Here is a 21,854-nt window from a genome sequence, read left to right as displayed (position 1 = left end):
TATTCCATCTGTTCACTTGTTGTGGTGCTGTATGGTGGTGTCTGTTGCTGTAGTGCTGCACTTGTGGGGGGGACGTGGCCCAGAGCCAAGGAGGCTTGGCACGGTCTGAAGGCATGGGTGCTTTTGGGCCCCTGGGTTGCTCCCTCTGCAGGAGCGGTGCTGCGGTGGCAGTAGCCGCCATGCGGTGCTGCAACTGCTAGAGTAGGGACCCACTTTAGAGAGGTCGCCGTGAAGTGGCAAGTGGGCTTATACAGTTTGATCAAAATGTTTACAAAGAACCTCATGTTCATATTTCTAAATTATGCCTAGCAGCTCAGATCTATATATATATATATATATATATATATATATATATATATATATATATTGTGGATTGTGCGGTTCATGTCTTTTCCCTCTAAATATTGCCATACTGTGGTTGATTCGCCAACAAACTCGCCTGACCTAAACCCCATAGGGAATCTATGGGGTATTGTCAAGAGGAAGATGAGACACCAGAGCCAACAATGCAGACGAGCTGAAGGCCGCTATCCAAGCAACCTGGGCTTCCATAACACCTCAGCAGTGCCACAGGCTGAACGCCTCCATGCCACGCCGCATTGATAACACCTCAGCAGTGCCACAGGCTGATCACCTCCATGCCACACCGCATTGATGCAGTAATTCATGCAAAAGGAGCTCCGACCAAGTATTGAGTGCATATACTGTACAGACTTTTCAGTAGACCTACATTTCGGTATTAAAAATAATTTCTGAAATTGGGTTTATATAATCTAATTTTCCAAGACTAAATTTTGGGTTTTTATTATGTTAGCCATAATTTTAAACATTAAAAGAAAAAATGCTGGAAATAGATCACTCTGTGTGTAATGAATCTATATAATATGAGTTTTACTTTTTGAATTAAATTAGTGAAATAAATGAACTTTTTTATGACATTCTAATTTGTTGAGCAGGATCTGTACAATGAGGTGTTCACTCCACTACTCGGGTTGCAGATAATAGGGGAGATCTATCAAAAGATGTAAAGGGGAGCGGTTGCCTATAGCAACCAGATTGCATTTCATTTTTCAAAAGCTCTCTGGTTGCTAAAGGCAAGTCTCTCTTTTCCTTTACGCCAGTTTTGATATTTCTCCTCCATTATGTCCAAAACAACCCAAAGCAATGAGTGAACTGTAGGTATACGGTAAATAAATGGGGAATTATTAAAAATATATTGGATGAATCGTGTAGTAGATTTATACCCTCTGGTAAGAAAATGTCTAAGTGTGGAAGTCTTTAGAACCCTCAAAGATCTCAATAGGAAAAATATTGAAATCAAGTAGAAAAGCAAATATCCAATAACCTCAAAATAAATCCACACTGTTTCTTTGAAATATATATAAATCTAAGAAGAAGAAAAATAAAAATCTGATATTGGCCCTTTAAAAAAAAGTTGACAGTGGGACAAAGGAAAAGGTGCATATTAAACAGCTATTCTTCACATGTGTTTACTGATGAGCTGGCAGTTCCAGATATTTAGGACAGTAATAAAGGTTCTGCACCCAATATTACCTGCTTAACACAAGAGGAAGTACAGCTGTGTCTGAGCAAATAAAATATTAATAAAGCCCCTGGCCCAGATGGAATTCATCCAGTATTAAAGAGAACCTTTCACCTCCCATACATGTGCAGCAGGTAATGGGGAGGGTTACACAAACCCTAGGGCACTTATAATCTGGTGAAAGAGCCTCTTTAAGTGCCCGATCTCCTACATAATCTGATCGGCGCTGGAATGTAGATAACAACCATGGTTTTTATTTAGAAAAACTATCATTTTTGAGCAAGTTATGAGCAATTTTAGATTTAGTTTCTTAAAGACCAACTGGGCGTGTTTTTACTTTTGACCAAGTGGATGTTGTATAGAAGTGTATGACGCTGACCAATCCGCTTCATACACTTCTCATTGTTCCAGCCCAGCTTCTTTCACTGCACAATCACACTGTGCTGTGGATCATGCTGGGCTGGAACAATGAGAAGTGTATGACACTGATTGGTCACTGATTGGTCAGCGTCATACACTTCTTTACAACGCCCACTTGGTCAAAAGTAAAAACACGCCCAGTTGGTCTTTAAGAAACTAATTAGCATAAATCTAAAATTTCTCATAACTTGCTAAAAACTGATCGTTTTTCAAAATAAAAACCACTGCTGTTATCTACATTACAGCGCCGATCAGACTATGTAGGAGACAGGGCCCTTATAATCTGGTGACAGAGCCTCTTTAACATTTTTTTTTTTTCTACCCGTCTCCGTTATTTAGATATCGGTGCCGTTATATTTGGTGCCCGATATTTAAATAACCCCCTAGACTGTCAATGGGGCGTGTACTGGCAAGGGGGAGTGTTACTATGACTGTGACACTGTCCAATCAGATACGGGCAGTGTTACAGCAAGAGTGAGGAGAGAGCGCACGCACGCACGCTTTCTCTTCAGCTTTCAAGATCAGTCTTCTGCCGAACTGGCAAAGGGGCGTGTCACTGCTACGGACAGTGTAAGAGCTGGGGAGAACTCTCCTCTTCAGGAGACTAGGACACAAGTATAACAGTTACCCAATAGATACCGATTGCAAGTGCTCCTGCACTACAAGCCCCACCCCTCTACTCAGTGACAGCTCTAGCAGTCTCTCCATTGGCTGCTAGAGCAGTCACTCAGGGCAGAGAGCGACCGTCGCGCTGGGGAATCAAACGTCTATTTCTCAGTCACGCAAATTGCATGACCAAAGCAAAAGGTATGTTTTGAGGCCTCAAAACTGCTGACAGATTCCCTTCAAGTAAAAAAGAAGTTATCCTGTAGGGAAAAAAAAACCTGCAGGTTTGTGCCATGTTGACATTGGTGCTTCAGTTTAATGAATAACGGAAACGGCATTATCCTTATGATTCAAAGGATAGTTGAAATTTTCAGAGCAAACCGTTGACATTTTTTTTTTTTTTTTTTTATGCTCTGGCATCAAATATAACACTATGAACAGAATGGTAGCATTTTATAGAAGTAAATTAAAATAGTTTTTTTTCTCAAATAAAATGTTTATGCACATGTATTGGAATATCCGCCATGGATGCAATATTTTTTCGATCTTAACGTTCTCACTGCCGAGGTGCTAATTCTTGGGTCATACACAAACATTAAGGTAAACCATATTTTCTGGCAGTTGTGGTACACCTTACAAACTGTATTGCAGGTGTCCCAAGGCAAACTCAGGCAGGACAGACACCTCCTGTGGTGCAGTCAAGAAACTCATGGTAGTTGTCCAGAAGACTTTCCTTAGACTCTCTTCACTATTTTTTTTTTTTCCTCTTCCTGTGCATCAGTATGTAAGTTACGTGAAAAGAGCCCTGGCCTTGTTCTATTTGTGCAGTCACTTTCCACCAACGAACTTGGCAAACTTCTATAAAGCCCTTGAACTTGAGGCACAATGAGTAAAGTGACAACATAACATGCAAGGATTTGGAATTACCCATAGTACAAGTAAAATAGAATGTATTTACAATAAAACAGTCCCAGTCTTTTAGAAGTTGTAGTCCAAGGAAGCGTTGCGAATTGTTGGATGAGAAGTTCACAGATGCTTAGAGAAGCAGGCACGTCTTCTTTTTCCTCCTCATCCTCTGTTCCTTTTTCATGCCGTTGAGCGCGATCAGTGTTGCTTCTCTAAAAACATTCTCTACATTCTCCTGAAACTTTGCCGAACATTCAAGGTACTCCTCCGCTTGTATGTTTTTACATGTTGCTTCACCCTTTAAGTAGTAGTAAAAAAAAAAGTGTTAGTGACAAATTATGTTGGAAGATGAATAATTAATATCACTTTAACAGATGACCACATTTGCTATTGGACATTAATACGTAAAACTAAACCCAGAACCAAGTGTTCTGTATTACCACCCAACAACACCCTGACCGACAGCGGTCAACACATATTACCTGATTCACCATAAGGGTGCAGTCACACATGGCACGCGTGCATTGTATTTCCAGAGTGTGAAAAACTACAATGCATGCCTATGGGAAAAATGTTCTGTTTCTTTAGTTCTTACATTGCCAAATATTTTTCCCATAGACATACATTGTAAAGTTTAATACAAAGCAAGTACACCCCAGGTGACTGCACCCTGCTTCATGGTTGGACAGTTTAAACCAAGCCAACTCATAATGTTATCTTGTGCGCTTTACCCCCTACTATGGCGTACAGCAGAATATTTTATTTGTGGCCTGAAAATGTGACCAATTTGCAGTGTTCAGACAACATGAACCTTTGTAAGGCTGGGTTCACACGACCTATTTTCAGGCGTAAACGAGGCGTATTATGCCTCGTTTTACGCCTGAAAATAGGGCTACAATACGTCGGCAAACATCTGCCCATTCATTTGAATGGGTTTGCCGACGTACTGTGCAGACGACCTGTAATTTACGCCTCGTCGTTTGACAGCTGTCAAACGACAACGCGTAAATGGACTGCCTCGGCAAAGAAGTGCAGGGCACTTCTTTGCCACGTAATTTGAGCTGTTCTTCATTGAACTCAATGAAGCACAGCTCAAGATTTACGAGCGTCTCAGACAGCTCGCAAAATGCGAGGAGGAGCATTTACGTGTGAAACGAGGCAGCTGTTAACAGTCTGTCTTTTCACACGTAAATGCCTCTCATCGTGTGAACATACCCTAAGGCAGTGGCTTAGTGAGGAGGTCCTGGTGCCTTTTGAAACAATACCCTAAAATCTCAATTTCAGAGACACGCACACACAGTAGGCTCCATCCATGGTATGTGCTTTACACAAGCAATCCAGTTTTTTGTTTTCTGGGTAAAACAGTGTGGTTCACAGTTACAACACTCGTCCATGTTCCGGTCAATGCAGCTATTGTACTTAAAAATCTGCCAGTAAACCCCCACCCCATCCAGAGGCCGAGGCACCCCATAGATGTACTGCTTTGTGCTTCAAGATCATACAGGCTTTTAACAAATCAGATTCTGCATAAGTTTCTATGAACCTCTATAATATAACCAACATACTGGAAGACGCATTCACAGCTGCATTGTTCTGAAATAACATTCCTTTGTGTAGAACATTCTCTCCACAGACATTTTTCACCAGAAATAATTTTATTTTTTATCACCCCCAACCTAGATTAGTGGAGTACCTGGATTATGTCCAATAAAATGGGTTTACCAGAAGTCCTGCCCAAGTCAAATCTAATCAAATTTTGTGCTAAACATGGATTGTAGTGTTTTATCTAATGGTATGGGCATGAACAATAGGCTGTAGCCGCACCTTTATAGAAGCCTGATCTGTGCGCATTTAGAATACAATGCGTCCACCCTGCTCCGGAGTGGATCTTCATTATTTTACAGCTATGCGAACTCACTCATTGACAACAACCAGACTGTCTGAATATACAGACGGCAGAGAACCGTGTGCGGTTTTACCACAAATTGGCGAAGTTTCGCAGATAGCACAGGTGAAACTTATTAAATAGCACCTATTAGATTAGGTAGGAGATTGTGCATTACTAAATTAGTACCAGATCCTCTTTAAAACCACAGAGCTGCTGCAATTCGTGGCAAAATGGCACATTGTTATTGCCGCGTAGTTGTCGGCTGCACAGCAACAACCAAGTTGCCTAAATATACCAGAACGTTGTGGCCTGTCTGCATCCTGCTGGGATATGGCATTATAACCTGCCCTTGTATCAGTAAGTACGGCCTTTTTAGTGATAGGTTGTAAATTTGATTCAATTTTCATTGATTTATTTACTGCGATAATGCACATGAAGTGTAAAAAAAAAACCACAAACAGAACCCCAAATATTTAGTTCTGAAAAAATATATATTTATTATGATAGCAGCATCCTTCTGGCTTACCAGGCCTATGAAAGCATTTTGCCTTATTCCCTAGAACTACAATGAAGACCTAGTATAGAATTGCAATGATCATGAATAGAAGAATTATAAAAATACATTATTCCTATATCTATCAGTACACTAAATAAAAATGTATTAGTGGAACTATACGAGTGACTGGGGCTGAGCTGCAATACCAGACACATACAATGGACAAGAGTGCTGCTGTTTGTTTGAACACAAGTAGACCTTTTATTTTCCCAAACCTCATAAAACCACTTTATTCTGTAGACTATTACCAATTAAATTGCAGTATCTTGGCCTTCTCCCAATTGTAAATTGCTGGAGGACAATATATGAGTAATTTCCATAATACAACAGAGACTTGACTTTACAGTGTGTTTGGGAGAGGATGATGCAGAAAACTACTCAGAGAAATGTCAGTGTATTATGGTGGTGAGGAGTCAATATAACGTCATATCCTAACATTTGACACATTTCATTAAGAAGTGTATTAGTCTTACCCATACAATTAAGTCTGTTTACTGAACACAAAATACTAGGCGTCTGCATCATATCGGACACTAAATACAGTTCCTTCAAGGGTTTTACAAGATAGTCTTACATTGTATACAATATGACAGTCCCATGATGAGTGCTTCATAAAAAAAAAAAAAAGTGGATTTATTGCTCCTCAGGTCTGATATAGATGAGGCTTAAAGAAAATCAGTTCAAGTAGGCAATGAAAAAAGTAAAGCTGGAGATACACAGACATCTGTTGTATCCATGTGTTACATTTACTGCAAAGTACAAGCTGCAAATACTAGTGACAGAAGTCTGTTGTGGTTGAATGATCATTGTGCAACACTATGTAAACTCCACTTTGGACTATGCTGATGGTGTGCCATCTATTTTACATATACACTATATGGACAAGAGCATTGGGACACCTACATGTTACACCTTAAGGAGCTTTTACGATATCCCATAGGCATTAGGCCTCGTGCACACTTCCGACACTGTTTTCACGGCCGTTTTTGACGGATCCGTGTGCCCGTTTTAGCGGCCGTGTGCACTCCGTGTTTCCGTGCGTCGAGCATGGTACTGTCCAGGGTGCTGAAAGAGTTAATGGGCTGCACTGATCGGCGGTAGCTCTTTCAGCACCCTGGACAGTACCATGCTCGGCGCTCGGAAAATACAATTTTAATGAAATAAAAAAATTAATAAAATAGGTTCATACTTACTTTCCTCTTGTCCGGCCTCCAGCGATGACGTTTCATCCATGTCACCGCTGCAGCCAATCACAGGCTGTAGTGGCGGTCACGCATGTCAGGATGACGTCAGAAGGCCGGCCTCCAGCCATGACGCTTCATCCCACGTGACCGCCTCTGCAGCCAATCACAGGCTGCCGCGTCAGGAAAGAAGGTCGGACTGGAGGAAGAAGAGGGACTCGTCACCAAGACAACGACCGGGTACGTATGAACTGATTTTTATTTTATTTTTAATCAGCAGCCTCTTTTCTCTATCAGTGATTGATAGAGACAAGTGGCTGCTGATTAGAGTAATATTTCTGTAATGTATTTCTGCCCGCCCATTGCTAGGCAATGGCTTCATCACACACGCGTTCCGTGTGCCTTCAGTTTTTTTGACGGTCCCATTGACTTGCATGGGCCTCACGGTCACGGAATCTCGGACCAAAGTAGGACATGCTCTACTTTGGATCGGAACGGAGCAACGGGACCGTCAAAAAAAACTGAAGTGTACATGGCCCCATTGAAATGAATGGGTCAGGGTGCTAGCCGTCAGAAAAACAGCTAGCACCCTGAAGAAAAACACTGAAGTGTGCATGAGGCCTGAATTTTTACCCATTAATCCAGAAAAGCATTGTGAGGACGAGAGGGCCTGGCTCACAATCTCTGTTCTAGTTCATACAAAAGGTGTCGGATGGGCCAGTCAAGTTCTTCCACCCCAAACTCACCCAGTCATGCCATTGTTACACTCGGGCACAATCATGCTGGAACAGAAAAGGGCCTTCCCACAAAGTGGAAGCATACAATTGCTAAAGCATTAAAGGGGTTTATCCACAGGATAGGTCACGAATGTCAGATAGATGAGGGTCTTACCTCTGGGACCTGCACCCATCGTTAGTACGGGGCCCCCTAAACCCCCGTTCTACCTTTGTTTTCCCGCTGCCACTTGTAATTTCCCACCATGTAAGTAGAAAACAACGTAGCTCAATGAGCTATGCGGTTTTCTACTTACATGTTCGGAAATCAGTCGGAACACAAAAGGGTAGAACAGGGTTTAGGGGCCCCGATCTAAAGATAGGTGCGGGTCACAGAGTAGACCGGCATCTACCTCTGATATTTATGTCCCCAATGGGAAAACCCCTTTAAGATTTCCCTTTACTGGAACTAAGGGGCCTAGGCCAATGCATGAAAAACAACCCCATAGCATCATCTCTCCTATACCAAACGTTACAGTGAACACAATGCAGTCAGGCAGGTAATGTTCTCCTGGTATTTGCCAAACGCAGACTCGTCAATTAGACTGCCAGATCTAGAATATAGTGATTAGTCACTCCACAGAACACGTTTCCACTGCTCTGGAGATCAGTGGCGTCGTGCTTTACACCACTCCATCTGACACTTGCCACTGTGCTTGGTGATGTAAGGCTTAGGGTATGTGCACACGGTAGCAGGCTTTTACGTCTGAAATGACACTGTTTTCAGGAGAAAACAGCTGCCTCGTTTCAGACGTAAATGCTCCTCCTCGCATTTTGCGAGGCTTCTCCGACAGCCGTAAATTTTGAGCTGTGCTTCATCGAGTTCAATGAAGAACGGCTCAAATTACGTCTGAAAGAAGTGTCCTGCACTTCTTTTGACGAGGCTGTATTTTTATGCGTCGTCGTTTGACAGCTGTCAAACGACGATGCGTAAATGACAGGTTGTCTGCACAGTACATCGGCAAACCCATTCAAATGAATGGGCAGATGTTTGCCGACGTATTGTAGCCCTATTTTCAGGCGTAAAACGAGGCATAATACGCCTCGTTTACGCCTGAAAATAGGTCGTGTGAACCCAGCCTTACATGCAGCTGCTCGGCTGTGGAAACCCATGCCATGAAGCTCCCGTCGCACAGTTTTTGTGCGGATGTTAATGCCAGGACGTTTGGAGTTAAGTCAGCAGAAATGACTTTTATGCGCCTCAGCACTCGGCGATCCCGTCTGTAACTTTACGTCGTCTACCACTTCGTTGCGGTGGTTCCTAAACGCTTACACTTTGCATTACTACCACTCACAGTTGATCATTGCATATCTAGGAGGGAAGAAAGTTCACAACCCGTTACCACGGTGGCGTTCTATTACAGCTGGAATGTAGTAATCTGTTTAGAAAGACCCATTATTTCACAAATGTTTGGACCGGTGACTGCATGGCTAAGTGCCTGGTGGCAATGGAACTGAATGTAACACCTGAATTCAATGATTAAGATATGTCCCAATACTTTTGTCCATATAGTGTATGTTTAACAGGGCTCTTGCAATTTGTCATGAAAATCTATATACTTATACTTTTCAGTTCTATAGTTGGAAAAGTATATGTGAGAAAGCCATAGATCGTATTGTATTACCTGGAAATACGTAATTGGTTCCTGTTGTGAAGTTTTGAGCTTGCGCAGTCGTTCTTTATCCATACGCAGATCTGTTTTACATCCAATCAGCACAATGGGCACGCCTCGACAGAAGTGATGCACTTCAGGATACCACTGAGACATATAACATAACCATGAATACCAATATACTTAATTCAAAAATCCAGAACTTCATTAAAATATCCATTCTAGAAGCTTATGGTTTGGACACTAGCATTTGTTTGAAAAGTTAATCTAATTGTATATCTGATATTTATCAACTTTGTAATTAAGAGCCTGTTCACATCAGCGTTGGCTTTCCGTCCCGGGGTTCCATCTGAGGTTTCCGTTGGGTCAACCCCGCAACGGAAAGTCAAACTGAAACCACAGCTTCCGTCACTATTGGTATCAATGGTGACGGAAACGTTGCTAATGGTTTCCGTTCGTCACCATTCTGGCAGGTTTCCGTTTTAATGACGGAATCAATAGCGGAGTCGGAAAAACGGAAACCCCTTACTTACTGTTAGAATGTGCATGGATAAAAAAAAATTTTTTTGGGGATGAAAGTATTCCCACTAGGTGTCTCCCTTCCTGTATCTGCTGTCCACCCCCTGTTGTCAAGCAAAGTATGTCCCTGGTTAAATGGCAGAATTGATGGCTGCAGATGGTGGGGGGGGGGGGGGGGTGTCACTTCACTGCCTGCCTATACAAGTCTATGGAGAGAAGAGGGGAGCAGAATGGATATAGATGTGCTGCAGCTTTCTGGCAAGTGTTACTGACCCCAGTGCTGAATTCTCAGCTACACTGCTCATTACTGTTGTAAAATCTCCTAAATTATTTTGTTGTTGCTTCTCTCTCTATGTGATATAGAGATAGGAGAGCAGATTCTCCTCTTCTTTGTGTGTGCAGTGTATAGAAGACATATGTTAGGCTCCACCCACTAGCTCAGAGACAACTGAGAATTGGGGTATGTTCACACGTTTAACAAAAACATCTGAAAATACGAAACTGTTTTCAAAGTAAAACGGCTTCTGATTTTCAGACTTTTTTTTTTTAGAAACTCGTTTTTCGCTGCGTTTTTTACGACCGTTTTTGGAGAGGTCAATGAAAAATGGCTCCAAAAACGGCTCAAAAAAACAAAAACAGCCCGTCGGAACAGAACGCCGTTTTCCCATTGAAATCAAAAATGGGCAGATGTTTGGAGGAGTTCTGCTTCCGATTTTTTGGCCGTTTACGCCCCGAAAATAAGCCGTGTGAACATACCCTTAGAGATAGAGCCTGTAGAGGGGAAAACTGCTAATGCCAAATACAAGTAATATAATGGGCAGAAATAGTGCTATTCCTCATTTACACACGTACGACAGCTTACTCTGAAAAGTTAGGTATGGTTTAAGTATAACGGAAATACGACTTCTTCCCCAGGCCTGTGACAATGAAAAAGAGAATGTCTGCCTGTACCAGCACTATAAACAGCAGCCTATATTCTACTGACAAACCACGAGAACATGTAGGATGTGAAAATCTCTTTGACTGCCTCTACAATGGTCTCCATAGGACCACAGTAAATAGTTTGGAGAAAAGGCTTGTACTTTGAGACATTAAATATGGATTGCATTAGGAAGACCACAGTAAGTTATTTATCCAGAAACATCCAACCATAGCAGTATGGTTAACTATATAATGATAGATTGTGTGCGGTGGAAGACAAACCCTGGTTTTACTTTCATTGTAGCAAATAGTCTACATACAATACCGAAGTCTGAACGATACACACCCTATATTCTTCCTGGTACTCATCAGTATTTACATAGATAAGCAGAATATGCTTGCAGCTATACAATAAATGATCAGCCACGAAGTGTTTTTTCTGTAATATATCCGAACATGGATTATCTTTCTAATGAACATAGCTGTATAAGGCCATAAACCTTGTTTCTTCCCTCTTCCTGTTCAAAGGAAAAATGCTAGGAGAACCCCAAGGGTAAGAAACACAACAGAACTCTGGGGAGAATCCAACATCAGCTGCAATTGAAGGGGAACGGCAGACAGGAGCAGAACAAAAACTTTTTCCCCTTAGGAGGTTTAGTTTACCAAAGTTTCATTTTAGGGCACTTCCTGGCTGAAATACAACAGCAGTTCTCACCAATCACCCACAGTGGTCACTGAAAACTTCATCCAAATCTAAGAATTTTGATGGAACTTTAAACGTGTTGTCTAATGAAGAGAACCCCTATCCATATGCCCTAATAGGGCATATGGATGTCATAGAAGGAGGTCCCCCACTTAGGACTCCCTGATTGAGCCAGATTGGAGAGAAGCACTCTAAGAGCAGCTCTCGCTCTGGTTGACCCGGCCCTCGCTCTGACAGACCTGTCCTATTCATGCTATAAATGGACAGCTATTCATATGGATGACCGGCATGTAACGCTACATTTCCCATGTAGCAGCCACTGGAGGGGAAATGTCCAGCCAGAAACAGCTTACCATGGTGATAACAGCTGATCGCCAGGGGGTAGAGACCCCTGACCATGCAGCGATCAGACAGCTTTCATTTGAAAAGGGGTGGTCTTGTGAATTTATTCAATGATTAAATACTTGACAGTGAAAGTGTTTTCAAAGTTGTAAGTCACTGATCCCAGCAGTTAATGGTGGTATCGATCACATTAACCCTATTCTGGTTGTCACCTGAATGGGGCAGAACTGCAATCCTAGGACAGACTATGGACAAGAGTGGCACTGCTCCTCGAAAAGAAGCTGAACCTTTTTTTTCCAAATCTTGAGCTATCCCTAATTTAAGAGGGTTTGTTAAAAGGTCCAATATTCTAGCCGTAGCAACTGCACACAGGACAAACAGATAACGGTGTCGAGAACTAACCTTTATTAAAACATTGTCAAAACTTGTAGGGTTTGTAACATCAAAACAGATTAAAACCAAATTAATATCTTGATAAGAAAGAGGACGCAGTCGGTCATAATCTTCCTGTCCTGTAATAAAAGAGAACAAAAAGGTTAGAGGACATTGCATATATGACAGGAGGGATCTTCAAACAGAATTTGACAACTGTGGTGCTGTACAGAGCAGCTGCAGAATTGTAGGTTCTGGTCTATATTGCATTATTTTATTATGGCATGAACAAGTTTATTTTATTTTTGTGTTACAGGTATACAAGTAAATAAGATATGTTGTGTACGTTATTAACAACTTAAAGGCATTGTCTGGGCATCGGGTGGTTTTTCATACTGATGACCTATCCACAGGATCGGTCACTAGTATATGATCGGTGGGGGTCCAACAAACGGGCCCTGCACTGATTAGATGTTCCGGCTGCCTCTGGCAATGGGAGATATGCAGTGTTAGGTCCAGAAGCAGATGGCTCTGTACACTGTATAGCGGGTATCGGACCCCCACCAATCATATACTGGTGACATATCCTGTGGATAGGTCATCAGTATGAAAAACTACCCGATGCCTAGACAACCCCTTTAAAAAGGTCTTTCACATGGCAGTATTTAGGTCAGTATTTTTCTGAGCCAAAACCAAAAGTGGAAATTTCACAGAAAAAGTGTAATGGAAAGATTTATACCTTTTCCATGTTTCGGACCCACTCCTGGTTTTGGTGTACATGTGCTTCCCAACAGCCTTTTTATGACGTATTCGCTAAACAGATACCATTATAGTTTATGATGACAGATGCCACGGTTAGCTTTTCCCCGATGTATAAATTAAACATAGGCAATAAATGTAATGGGAAAATAGACATATGGACAAGTCACTGACAAACACACATTCAACTTTCAGCCTCTGGACAACTGACGATGTTGTGCAATTAAAATTCTATGTAATCTCTAGCTCATTGTAATTCTACTTGAAGATGTGCTGCATGCATTTGGGGCAAGGGTGCTCAATATTCAATCTTTGAAAATAGTAAAAGTACCTAATGCTCCTGTGATTTTTTTTTTGTACACATACATATGAATCAGTCTCCCTTTACTCCCAACATAAAGTCCTTTACGGTCCCTGCAGTTCGCCTCAGTCCTGTTAGTCCCATTTCTCTGCACAGTGTCATTACAAGAGTGCAGCACCATTTAGGATATGTTCACACTAGCGCTGTTCAGTCATTCCTACAGATCATCATATAGATTTCCGGTAAAGTCCCTATTGAATATGGAATTTTTATACCATCAATTCCAATCCACGACTGGTGCTACACACAATATTCAGAACAAGAGTATGGAGGACAGGACCAAGGGAGAGCAGTTCAGTCAGACCAGCCAACTTGAAACAGTCTAGTTATCCTATTAGGGAGTGCCACGGCTTATTGAACATCAGTGATTATTATTGCCTGACAACTTTTAACACATTAGGAAGTTAATGTGAGCGGAAAAGTGCTGAATACTGGCGCGAGGGCGCAATATGCCAGAATGGAGGTTACAAACACATGCCACTGGCTTGCAGGGCATATAAATGCATGGTGATGGCAAATGAAAAAGCAAAGAATAGTATTGTGACACTTTAGAAATAAAAAAAATATATGAAGTAATTGTTGTATGTTGCGTCCATTGCTTTTTGAAAGCAGCGCATTTTTTAGTTAGTTACTGTATGTGAAATGTGTGTGGTGTACAGTGTGGTTCACTTATCTGCAGAACAAAGGTTATCTGCAATTTTGTAACAATTTATATTGTTCCAATGTATCGAAGTTTTAAAAAAAAAAGTAACTCTGCAAATAGTCTTGATTAAAACATTCCTGTTGTGTGTACAGCTCTTATACAAACATATGGGTCTCAATGGTAACAGACTACAAACAAACCCTGTGTAGTCTGATCGTTCAGCCCTTCCATCTGCATCCTTTCCTATGGTCTAACGTTTATCAAGAAGAGGGGGCAGAGTAATATGACTGCAGGATCAGACTAAGGCTGGATTCACACGAGCACATTACGTCCGTAATGGACGGAACGTATTTCGGCCGCAAGTCCCGGACCGAACACAGTTCAGGGAGCCGCACTCCTAGCATCATAGTTATGTACAACGCTAGGAGTCCCTGCTTCGCTACCGGACAACTGTCCTGTACTGTAATCATGTTTTCAGTACGGGACAATAGTTCCATGGAGTGGCAGGGACTCCTAGCATCGTACATAAGTATAATGCTAGGAGCCCGGCTCCCTGCAATGTGTTGGGTCCGGGACTTGCGGCCGAAATACGTTCCGTCCATTACGGACGTAATGTGCTCGTGTGAATCCAGCCTAAACCAAACTTGTTTATAGTCTCTACTCATGGAGACAAATATTTATATTGGAGCTGTATATACAAGATTGCAGGATATATTAGATTAAGTTGCGTCATTTTTTTGGTTTGATTTTTAGATCAGTTAAAGCAATAAAAAAAAAATGAAAAATTTACAAAAAATTAAAAACGGTCGCAAAAGTTTAAATACTCTTTAAGGTGCCAGGTGTTCTGCTGCTAGAATCTCATGAAATATAAATCCAACCAATGGTCCAGTATATTTACCGTAACACTTTATAAAAATCAAATGGAAGAACTTTAAAGAATTTTATCTTCGTTTATAGGTGCAGAACGGTTTGAAAAGTGAGAAGCGGAAGACATCTGAGCAACAAACTGCAGAAATGGGCTGTGGCCGGGAGAAATCCTAGAGGTCTTGACCGGATGGAGAAGAAAAGAGAAAAACGAACAACTAGAATCTGATAAGACGTCACTTAATGTAAATGTTTATTCTACCTCTAATCCGTACTGTAGTCGCTGTATAATCTGCAGCAAGATGACAGGTGGTATGATTTTTTTTCTTTTTGTGAAACAGCAACTCCCACAATATCCTTATCATTGTTCGGGCCATACTGGGAGCTGTAGTTTTATGCCGTACAAACCGATATGGCAGGGGTTGCACTAAATTGAGTTGTATTTGCGATGGTGTTGTATATATGTACGGAGCTTGGTTCTGGCGTTAGTATACACACACACACTGAACTTGTTTCTAGTGTTGAATATGTGTCCTGAGCTTGGTTCTGGTGCTGTATATATGTACTGAGCTTGGTTGTGGTACTGTATATACGTATGAGCTTGGTTCTGAAACTGTAATTATACAGGATACATTTATAATAACAAAATTGCAGCGCAGATGGAATTGTTGCAATTCATGGTCTATTTAATGGGAACCTGTCTGGTAGTTTTAACCCCTTGAAATGCCACCATGCAGTAATACATGACCTGACAATATTTCCAAACATTCCCCTGTATGTTTTTTTCAGATGCAGCAAAATATATAAAATTTAGCTGTGTAAAACGGTGCACAATATATGCCAATTACTCATTAAAGGGTCATGGGATGATGCCGCTATCCTGAAGAGTCACATAGTCCTGCCCCCAAACCCACCTTTCCATGCTTGATTGACATCCCCCTTGCTGTTATACATCACTAGCAGCCTCCTCCAACTTTCTCAGATGCGTCATTGTCTTGTACTACTTGGGCACGCACCATGCAGCGAGATGTACTCCGCCCGGCTTCATCGCGCATGCTAGGGAAGTACAAGGCAACGGCGCATCCGCAAGAGTTGGAGGAAGCTGTTAGTGATGTAGAACAGCCAGGGGGATGTCATTTAAAATCTGGGGGGCGCCATTTCAATTTTCACCTCAGGCAGCAGAAAATCTAGAATCGGCCCTGGATGAAGGTTATGCAGTTTTCACATAGAGACTGAGAACGTGTTGTGAGAAGTAGACAATACAGACCCGGTCAGAGGCGGTCCAAAACCAATTAAACATTAACCAAAAATTATGTTTGTGGCACATGGACTACTGAATCACAGCTCAATAACCTTCACTTGAAATCATAGAATACAAAAGAAAACATTTTCCCAGGTGGTGTCCTTTTTAACCTTCATGCACCCACAAGGGCTTACAGCACAGTTCAGATCTAAAGGCTGGTTATATACCCCCTCCCTGACTGGGCTTGCGTAATTACCACTCTGGTGCACAATGTCCTTCAAGGTTCTTGCTTCACAGATGTAGAGGAATTTTAAGCACCACTTCTATTGAACACACAAAGTCTGAATAAGTACAAGTGGAAATATGTATTACAAAAAAAAAAAGTTAGATATTTGCGCTTTGACACATCAAAATTACGCATGAACTATTGTATAACTTGTCACACAGTGTATTTAAACTACCATGTACAATAAAGTGCTTAGTGACGTCTAAAAAACGACACTACTGACACTTCTACATCCAAGCCATATAAACCCAACTGGATGTTTTTCTTGCTGTCTGCCAGGGAACATCACTGGTTCATGCAGTCAGGCATTGACAAATTGACAAAGGCTTGCAAAAGTACAACTGTACAGCTAGTAAAAGAAGTAAAAACGCCCCGATGTACACACATAATACACGCCCACTTGTACTTTTGCAAGCCTCATTTACATAAATACAAAAATGGTCATAACTTGGCCAAAAATGCTCGTTTTTAAAAAATAAAAACGTTACTGTAATCTACATTGCAGCGCCGATCTGCTGCAATAGGAGATAGGGGTTGCAAAATCTGGTGACAGAGCCTCTTTAAGTTGTCAGGTAGGGCCTCCATGTATAAGATTAGCTTTTTCCAGCACCTCCCACAGATGCCCGATCGGCTTTAGATCTGGGGAGTTTGGAGGCCGTCAACAACTTGAATTTTTTTGTCAAGTTCCTCAAACCATTCCTGAACAATTTTTGCCATGTGGCAGGGCGCATTTCCTGCTGAAAGAGGGCACTGCCAATAGGGAATATTGTTTCCATCAAGGGGTATACTTGGTCTGCAACAATGTTTAGGTACAGTAGGTGGTATATGTCAAAGTAACATCCACATGAATGTCAGGACCCAAAGGTTTCCCAGCAGAACAATGTCCAGAGCATCACACGTTCATTTGCTTAACTTCTTCCCATAGTGCATCCTGGTGCAATCTCTACCCCAGGTAGGCAACGCACACCCACCCGGCTGTCCACATGTAAAAGAATACATTATTCATCATACCGCCTTCTTTCATTGCGCCAGTCTAGTAGTCCGGACTTGTCAATGGAGCAAAAGAAGAAGGTGACCTGGTCTGATGAATAACACTTTTTACATTATGTGGCCGGGTGCGTGCGAGTCACTTATCCGGGGAAACATGGTGTTGGAAGAGGATTGTGTTATCAGTCCCGTGACCTGATCATTACAGTCTGGCCATCCAAGAGTGGGACCACATGGGAAATTTATCTTGCAGCGAAATCCTAAAAGTTAAATTGCGCTTAACTGACGTGCCAGATTATCAGACACTTGAAGCCACCTTTGTTTTTGCCTTTTTTATGCGATATGCTCAATGAAATGCAACCAACTCTTGACCCATCCAGCGTGACTAACTACCGACCAGTCCCTAATCTCCCCTTCATCTCCAAACTCGTGGAACGCTTGGTCTACTCTCGCCTTATTCGCCATCTCTCTGCTAACTCGAAGTCCTAGGTCCGCTCCACTTTTCTCTGCACAGCCCCTATTGGACAAACCATCAGCAGATTTGGCTTCCAGTACCATCTCTACGCTGAGGACACCCAATTATATGCCTCTTCCCATGACATCACCCCTGCTCGAATACAAAACACCAGGGATTGTCTGTCCGCTGTCTCTAACATCATGTCCTCTCTCTATCTGAAACTGAATCTTTCTAAAACTGAGCTCCTTGTGTTCCCACCATCTACTAACCTCCCTAAACCTGATGTCTCCATCTCAGTGTGTGGCACTATCATAACTCCTAAGCAGCATGCCCGCTGTCTCGGGGTTATTTGTGACTCAGATCTTACCTTTATTCCTCACATTCACTTTCACCTCAAAAACATCTCCAGAATCCGCCCTTTTCTTACTGAGGAAACAGCAAAAACTCTTTGTTGCTAATTGACTCTCGTCTTGATTAACCCCTTCCCGACATTTGCCGTATGGGTACGTCATGGAAAGCATTGACTTCCCGCATTTTGACGTACCCATACGCCGAATGTTTGGGACCGGCTCAGAAGCTGAGCCGGTGCCATCATCACCGGATCTCAGCTGTATCTTACAGCTAACATCCGGCTGTAACGGCAGGGACCGAAATTAGCTTCGATCCCCGCCATTAACCCCTTAAGTGCAGCGCTCAAATGCGATCGTTGCATTTAAGGTGTTTGCAGCTCATCGGAACCCCAGTAATGAAATTGCCGGGGTTCCGGTGGCTGCAATGGCAACCGGAGGCCTAATACTGGCCTCCCGGTCTGCCTAGCACTGAAGCCGGTCAAGATCCGCCCGGCGGTGGAGCCTGATCGGCTTCCGTAGCCCCCGGCAAGATGGCGCCGGGTCAGGAGCTGATCCGGCGTCATCAGCGGTGGAAGTCAGCTGTATGTTACAGCTGACATCCACCTGTAACGGCAGGAACCGGAGCTAGCTCCGATCCATGACATTAACCCCTTCGATGCAGCAATCGAAAGCGATTGCTGCATCGTAGCGGTTGCTAGCAGATCGCCAGCCCTGATAGGCAATCGGGACTGGCGACTGCTGCTATGGCAATTGGAAACACAATGGTCTCCTGCTCTGCCATTACGGAAGCCGATTAGGCTCCGCCGGAAGGCGAAGCCTAATCGGCTTGCTGTCAGTGAATGACTGACAGATCTAATACATTGCACTACATAGGTAGTGCAATGTATTAGAAAAAAATAAATCTGACAGTTGGACCTTCAAGTCCTCTAGTGGGACTTGAGAAAAAGTGTAAAAAATAAGTGAAAATAATAAAAGTTTGAAAACAATAAAAGTTTCAAGTAATAAAATAAAACACAATCCCCCTTTTACTCTTATCATGACCTTTATTATTGAAAAAAATAAAATAAACCATACGTATTTGGTATCGCCGCGACCGTAACGACCTGAGGTATCAAAATATTATATTATTTATTGCGGTGAACAGCGTAAAAAAAACAAAACGTAAAACACTATACCAGAGTTTCTGTTTTTTGGTCACTTTGCCCTATAAATATAAGAATAAAAAGTGATCAAAAAGTCGCACGTATTCCAAAAATGGTAGCTATAAAAACTATAGCTTGTCTCGCAAAAAACATACAGCTCCGTCGACAAAAAAAATAAAAAGTTATGGTTCTCACAACTTGGCGACAGAAAAAATACATTACTTTTACAAAAGTAGTTTTATTGTGCAAAAAGTTGTAAAACATAAAAAAGTCCTATAAAATAGGTATCGACGGAATCGTACTGACCCGCAGAATAAAGTTAACATGTAGTTTATAACGCTTGGTGAACGCTGTATAAAAAAACTAAATAAAACTATGCCAGAATTGTTTTTTTTTTTTTGTTTACCTGGCCTTACAAAAAATAGGATAAAAGGTAATCATAAAGTCGCATGTACCCCAAAATGGTACGAATAACTACAGCTTGTCCCGCAAAAAACAGCCCTCATACCACTACGTCTATGAAAAAATAAAATTAGTTATGGCTCCAATAAGTCAGGAAATAAAAAATATGCAGTTGTGCAGCCCGAGCGGAACATTTCTTCTGTTTGAAGAAGCGATATATCAAGCACCTAAAATTAGGGAACCAGGAAAGGGAGGGCCCAAACATATCTGCTGGAAGAGCCGGTGCCCGTATTATACCAGGACAGCACTTTCCCAGCAAAATTCCCCAAACTGCAAAGGTGCGGAGTGTGGACCAAAAGGGGCATAAGAAATGACACCATTTATCAGTGCAACACCGGCCTGTGCAGAAAGGATTGCTTCACAGCGTAAGCCCTCATCCACACGACCGTATTTTTTCCCACCCGTAAATACTGGCGTAAATACGGGTCCGGTGTCACACGTATTCCACCCGTTTTGCACCAGTATTTACGAACCCGTGCCCGTAAATATGGGTCCGGTGTCACCCGTATTCCACCCGTATTTACGGGCACGTTTTTGGCGGCAAAATAGCACTGCACTAATCGGCAGCCCCTTCTCTCTATCAGTGCAGGATAGAGAGAAGGGACAGCCTTTTCTGTAATAAAAGTTAAAGAAATTCATACTTACCCGGCCGTTGTCTTGGTGACGCGTCCCTCTCTTCACATCCAGCCCGACATCCCTGGATGACGCGGCAGTCCATGTGACCGCTGCAGCCTGTGATTGACCTGTGATTGGCTGCAGCGGTCACATGGCCTGAAACGTCATCCAGGACGTCGGGCCGGATGTCGAGAGGGACGCGTCACCAAGGCAACGGGCGGGAGACCGGACTGGAGGAAGCAGGAAGTTCTCGGTAAGTATGAACGTCTTTTATTTTTATTTTTTACAGGTTTATACTGATCGGTAGTCACTGTCCAGGGTGCTGAAAGAGTTACTGCCGATCAGTTAACTCTTTCAGCTCCCTGGACAGTGACTATTTACGGACGTCGCTTAGCAATACTGCCGTAAAGACGGGTGCACACATGTAGCCACCCGTCATTACGAGAGCTCCATAGACTTCTATGGACTGTCCGTGCCGTTATTACGGCCTGAAATAGGACATGTTCTATCTTTTTCAACGGCACGGGCACCTTCCCGTGAGAAAACGGGAAGGCACCCGTCGCCAATAGAAGTCTATGAGCCCGTTATTACGGGTCGTAATTACGACCCGTAATAACGGGAGTTTTTACGGTCGTGTGCATGAGGCCTAACACACATCTATGGATCATTTTATTGGTTTTTTTTACCCCATTATTATACCACCCGACTATGCCCCTTATATACTCTGCTCAGCTTACATGTACCCCCACATTATAAACTGAAACACCAGCAAACAAATCTACTACCAAGCAAAATCCGCTCTCCAAAAGCCAAATGGCGTTTCCCCCCATCTGAACCCTACAGCGTGCCCAAACAGCAGTTTCCTTCCACATATATGGCATCGTCATACCCAGGAGAACCCTTTTAGCAATTTTTGGGGTGTGTCTCTCCAGTGGCATAAGCTGGGCACGACATATTTGCCACTGAAATGGCATATCTAGGGAAAAATATAAATTATTAATTTGCACCATCCGCAGTGCAATCATTTATGGAAAAGACATGTGGGGTGAAAATGCGTACTACACCCCTTAACGAATGCCTTGAGGGGTGTAGTTTCCAAATGGGGTCACTTCTCAGGGGTTTCTTTTTATTATTTCACATCTGAGCCTCTGCAGTTGTGAACCAATACTTTGTAAATCGCCAAATTAGGCCTCAATTTGACATGGTACGCTTTCACTCCTGAGCCTGGTCGAATGTCCAGGCAAAAGATTAGTGCCCCATGCGGGTGATTCTAAAACCGGGAAACCCAGCATAATAATTAGAGAGCTGTCTTGTTATGGTGGCACAAGCTGGTCACCACATA

General features: G+C 42.5%; 1 protein-coding gene across 1 annotated transcript in view; it reads right to left on the bottom strand.

Moving 5' to 3' along the window:
* Window positions 1–2,852: 2,852 nt before the first annotated feature.
* The window catches only part of RHOF (ras homolog family member F, filopodia associated), a 79,442-nt gene continuing 60,440 nt past the window's right edge, over window positions 2,853–21,854 (bottom strand). Inside the window, exons 3-5 of the mRNA XM_075854733.1 lie at window positions 12,374–12,483; window positions 9,499–9,633; window positions 2,853–3,773 (exon numbers count right to left, since the gene is read on the bottom strand). Coding sequence (XP_075710848.1) covers window positions 3,606–3,773; window positions 9,499–9,633; window positions 12,374–12,483 — 413 coding nt within the window. The 3' untranslated portion in view covers window positions 2,853–3,605. The remainder of the gene's footprint in view (window positions 3,774–9,498; window positions 9,634–12,373; window positions 12,484–21,854) is intronic.

The sequence above is a fragment of the Rhinoderma darwinii genome, chromosome 1 (assembly GCF_050947455.1).
Source record: "Rhinoderma darwinii isolate aRhiDar2 chromosome 1, aRhiDar2.hap1, whole genome shotgun sequence".
NCBI lineage: Eukaryota > Metazoa > Chordata > Amphibia > Anura > Rhinodermatidae > Rhinoderma > Rhinoderma darwinii.
This window is presented reverse-complemented; position numbering and strand designations above follow the sequence as displayed.